The 4,757-nt window shown below is 35.7% G+C and overlaps 1 protein-coding gene across 1 annotated transcript; it reads left to right on the top strand.

The window, feature by feature from the left end:
• The first annotated feature begins 469 nt into the window (after positions 1 to 469).
• Positions 470 to 4,543, top strand: LOC110790239 (L-ascorbate peroxidase, cytosolic). The gene is made up of 10 exons (XM_021995024.2): positions 470 to 702; positions 2,128 to 2,256; positions 2,349 to 2,523; positions 2,624 to 2,689; positions 2,960 to 3,008; positions 3,089 to 3,174; positions 3,266 to 3,345; positions 3,431 to 3,533; positions 4,066 to 4,124; positions 4,257 to 4,543. The coding sequence occupies exons 2-10, from the start codon at positions 2,138 to 2,140 to the stop codon at positions 4,270 to 4,272; spliced, it is 753 nt and encodes a 250-aa protein (XP_021850716.1). The 5' UTR covers positions 470 to 702; positions 2,128 to 2,137; the 3' UTR covers positions 4,273 to 4,543.
• Positions 4,544 to 4,757: the final 214 nt, after the last annotated feature.

The raw sequence follows: 4,757 nt of genomic DNA, 5'->3' as shown, positions 1-4,757 counted from the left end.
TACACAATTTATTTTATTTTTTAAATAAAAAGACAAAAAATAATAAATTATGGGACCATATTTTCACGATATAAACATTAATGGTAGGACTACACTATTTTCTAGGTACAAACTTTAAATATCGAATCACATTTTGAGACACCCAAAATAAAAACAGGCACTAATAATATTTTGGGACACCCAAAATAAAAAACAGACACTATATTTTAGGACGGAAAAGAGTAGTAATTATAGATTTATACGGAGTAGCTCCCAACAAAAACACAAAAGTATTACATCGAATGAAAATGGCAAGTATGGACACACAACTTTGACAAAATATTCTTTTCACATATTTTTCCCAATAATAAAAAATAATCGTGCAATGGATTCAAAAAAAACTTTAAAAAACCCCACCTACTTCCCATACCTCTTGTCCTTGTCCATCCTCCCTATAAAAAGTCAAGACACCCTCTAAAAGACCCAACCAATCAAATTCCCTTGATTTCCAACCACCAATTACAGCCACAGATCAAGGGCTAATCCAACGGTTCAGAGTAAATTACTAGAACCTTCGTAATCCACGTCCTTACCTGTTACGGAGTACCTCCTTTATAACTCCTTCCTCTCCATTTCTCAACCAGAATTATTTTTAACTGAACTTGTGCTCACCACACTCATCTTCCGCTTTTTAGGGTTTTTCATCATTTGATTCTTCATCAGGTTCGTCTTTTCTCTCTCCTAGTTATGATCTTCGATATGCGTTAGATCTATGCGATTATGAAAATTCTGCATTTTCTTTGTTTGATCGTACATCATGTTCTTTATTTTTTTTAATGTTTATATCATTTTTTGTGATTTATCAGCGCTTTCAATCATTTGTGTGAAATGCGCATTTTATTTTTAATAAATTTCTGATCAAACTTCGTGTTGTCTGATCTCATTTTGTGCGGTTTACCGGCGTTTTGTTTTCGTTTGATTTTGTGTTATTTCACTTAAACATTACATTCTTCATTTTGAAAGAGTGTAAATCGTCGTTTCTTGCTCTTATTGTATGATCTGCGTTTTGCTGATGTTAGCGAAAACTTTAAATGTCGATCTTAAATGTCATCGGCAGCGTCGTTTTTTTGTTTGTTGCTTAACCCATTTGTTGGATGAACAAGCGTCGCTAAATGAGTCTAGGATTTTAAAACTAATTTGTTAGATTTGGGCGCCTTCTCAACGATTTTGATTTCATTCTGGTTGCTGATTATGATGCTTTAAATGAGTTTTTGATTTCGGCTAATACTTTTTGTTTTTAACGATGACTGTAGAATGTGGATGTGTGTGCTCTTTTGTACCAGAAAATATACGAAGTATACGAATACTATATTCATCTGTTCAGAATTTTTTATATTAAACCGGAGTGTATTTTTGAAATGAGTGGTTGATCTTTTTTTTAAAAGAAATAAATAATTTGAAAGATAGGCCCACAAGTCAAGATTATTGGAGGGAATTTTTATTTTAGTTCAATTTCAGTATTTCCAGTTTGCTATTTTTAAAATTCCCATCGATTTGGAACTAGTATATACGAAGTATTTATAATTTTAATCATGAACGTTGTCTATTACTCCGTACTTGTTGTTATGATGGGTGCGGCTCACGCCCGTATTTAACAACTTCTTAGGTACGCATCCGATTTTAGTTATTTTGCGTTCCATATCTTTAGTTAAAATTCCACAGTGCTTATGTTTTGTACTGGTGTTAAAATGTTACGGTTTTGATGTGGGTATTTGAGGTGAAATGAATGAGTCATAGCTCCTTGAAAAGATTTGGCTTCCATTTTGATAAAGTTCTCCCTATGTCCCTTGAAAAATATGATGGAAAATCATTCGACTATTCTTAAGGCTTCAATTAATTATTGATTTGAGTATTTCAATTTTACTTTGGATTGGATTTCAATAGTTTTAGTTATGATTAAGTGGCCGACTTTGATTCTAAACAGTTAGGTTCTGATCACTTGTTAATTAAATGGCCTAACCTATACTCGTGGTTGATTTTTTTGTGATAAACGAAATGTTTTGCTGTTAGGTAACTAGTCTTTGTTTAAATTACTAGTTATGAATGAATGATAAATAGCTGTTAATATGTTCTTATTTGATCCATCAGACTTTAAGCCATGGGAAAGAGCTACCCAACTGTCAGTGAGAACTACCAGAAATCTATTGAAAAGGCCAGGAGAAAGCTCAGGGGTTTGATCGCAGAGAAGCAATGTGCTCCTCTTATGCTTCGTCTTGCGTAAGTTGAATTGTTTGGATGTGGAGGTTGAAATTGAGGCTTTGTTTAGCACCAGTAGAATTTGATGATTCCTTTGTTTGTTTATTTCACAGATGGCACTCTGCTGGTACCTTTGATTGTACTTCAAAAACTGGAGGTCCCTTTGGTACAATGAAGCACCAGGCAGAGCTGGCTCATGGGGCTAACAATGGGCTTGTTATTGCTGTTAGGCTGTTGGAACCCATCAAGGAACAATTCCCCGAAATTACTTATGCTGACTTTTACCAGGTATAGTTTCCAGTTGTCTCGAATCATATTCACTGCCTTTCAATCTTGTTTTATTGGCTGGTATTTGATGCTGATTATTTGCCTGCTTAATTTCTTGTAGCTGGCTGGAGTTGTGGCCGTTGAAGTTACTGGAGGACCTGAAGTTCCCTTCCACCCAGGCAGAGAGGTTTGTGATTGTTTAAGTCTTAGTAGTACATAATTGCATATACATCTACATTTTGCTGCTACTATGCAAGTATGTAATACAAGTAATTAATTAATGTTAGTTATGCTTTTTGACATTACTCATACTTGTATATCTTGCTCCCCTGTGTCCTGATGTTGGATTCCATTGTGAAGTGTCACAATTTTGTTGTATAGCAGATCATGTCATTACTCATTAGCAATGCTAAATTTAGGAAGAATGACTTTTGATTGAATATCTTTGTCACTCCAGGACAAGCCAGAGCCACCCCAGGAAGGACGTCTCCCTGATGCCACCAAGGGTACGCTCTGCTGTACTACTGTGTTATGCACTATCTTAAAGTAGGCTGAGATTCTTAAATGAGTTGTGGAACTGCTGCAGGTTGTGACCATTTGAGAGATGTCTTCATCAAGCAAATGGGTCTTACTGACCAGGACATCGTTGCTCTATCTGGAGGCCACACCTTGGTATGTCTGAAACTCTCTCCCAAATTGCAAATTGTTAGCTTTTCAATTTGTTGGTTTGGTGCTAATGGTATACCTGTATAAACTTTTAAAGGGGAGATGCCACAAGGACCGCTCTGGTTTTGAAGGTGCTTGGACTACCAACCCTTTGGTCTTCGACAACACCTACTTCAAGTAAGTGTTCTTTTATCCTATCTCGTAAGGCATTAAACTGTGGTGACATGCAAATTCATGTTTTTTTTATCTGCTTGGTGACCAGGGAGCTCCTGAGTGGTGAGAAGGAAGGTCTCTTGCAGCTGCCATCTGACAAGGCTCTTCTCTCTGACCCTGTCTTCCGCCCACTGGTTGAGAAATATGCAGCTGTATGTTCTTCGTAATTTTTATTTATTTATTTTAGTTCAGCTATATGCACAACTACTGCAATGCAATCCTGTATATCCTTCCTTAAGCATAATGGGTAGAGCAAATATGTTTACTGACTTTTCTCATTTGAGAAGATTCCTTAGTGGTTTTGTCCCCTCGTAATTTTAAAATCCTCACATGTTGTATCTTTCTCCATGATTAGTGTCGTAGAGAACTTTGAAGGATAAACTGATAGATACGACCCTTGTCTATTCTCCTCTATGTTAACCATTGAAAAAGAAAAGGACCCTTTACGATGCAGACTTCTCAAACAGAATTCTTTTATGAGATACAATCACACTGATTTACCAAAAGAAAAAACAAGACTTGTTAAACAAATAAAATTGTTCAGTTGTAATGATTTGTTTGAGTGGTTTGAAAAATATGCTTGTCCAATATCTCCTTGTCTAGTTCTTACAAATCATTTCACTTTGAAATCACCATACATCATAAAGATAATTGTTTATGGTGCTTGCTTTTCTTCCATTTCAGGATGAAGATGCATTCTTTGCCGACTATGCTGAGGCGCACTTGAAACTTTCTGAACTCGGGTAAAGCTCCAGCTCTTGTTACAATATGTTCAATTATAGTCTGTGTATTTCTTGCATTGCGCTTAGGTTGCTTTAGGGGAAGTCTCTTGTTATAGTCTGTGTTCTAAGTCAATTTTCTTGTATCCTTTGCAGATTTGCTGATGCTTAAGCAGTTGGAGAAAGACTGATAGAAGGGTTGAAGAGAATAGCACCAGTGCATCTTTTGTATTTCTTGCATTTACATGGGGTTCGTTTAGTAACATTGCGCTTAGGTTGCTTTAGGGGAAGCTTGGTCATTTTAGTACCAGGGCATCTAATCGTCTCGTTTGCTGAGTTTGATGGATTGTGGAAATGCATACTAGGATTTCTTTTTTGTGGATTGGTCATGATATTGATCATGTTGCTTGCTTTGGTAATAAAAGATGTTGACAATTGTGTTAGCTTGTTTTGTTTTGTATATTTAGGTGTATGATGCACCTTCCTTTTCCATTTCCGCAAGTGCTAATATATGTGTTAAATTTCAGAAATCGGCAAGTGTTGCTTATAAAAATGTAGGTCTTCAGGCATGAGATTTATTTTTCTATCCCAAAACATTTTAGAAAATGTAAAGTAATCAGTTTTATTTTTTATTTATGTAAAAATCAAAATCTAACT

The sequence above is a fragment of the Spinacia oleracea genome, chromosome 2 (assembly GCF_020520425.1).
Source record: "Spinacia oleracea cultivar Varoflay chromosome 2, BTI_SOV_V1, whole genome shotgun sequence".
NCBI classification, from domain to species: Eukaryota; Viridiplantae; Streptophyta; class Magnoliopsida; order Caryophyllales; family Amaranthaceae; genus Spinacia; species Spinacia oleracea.
This window is presented reverse-complemented; position numbering and strand designations above follow the sequence as displayed.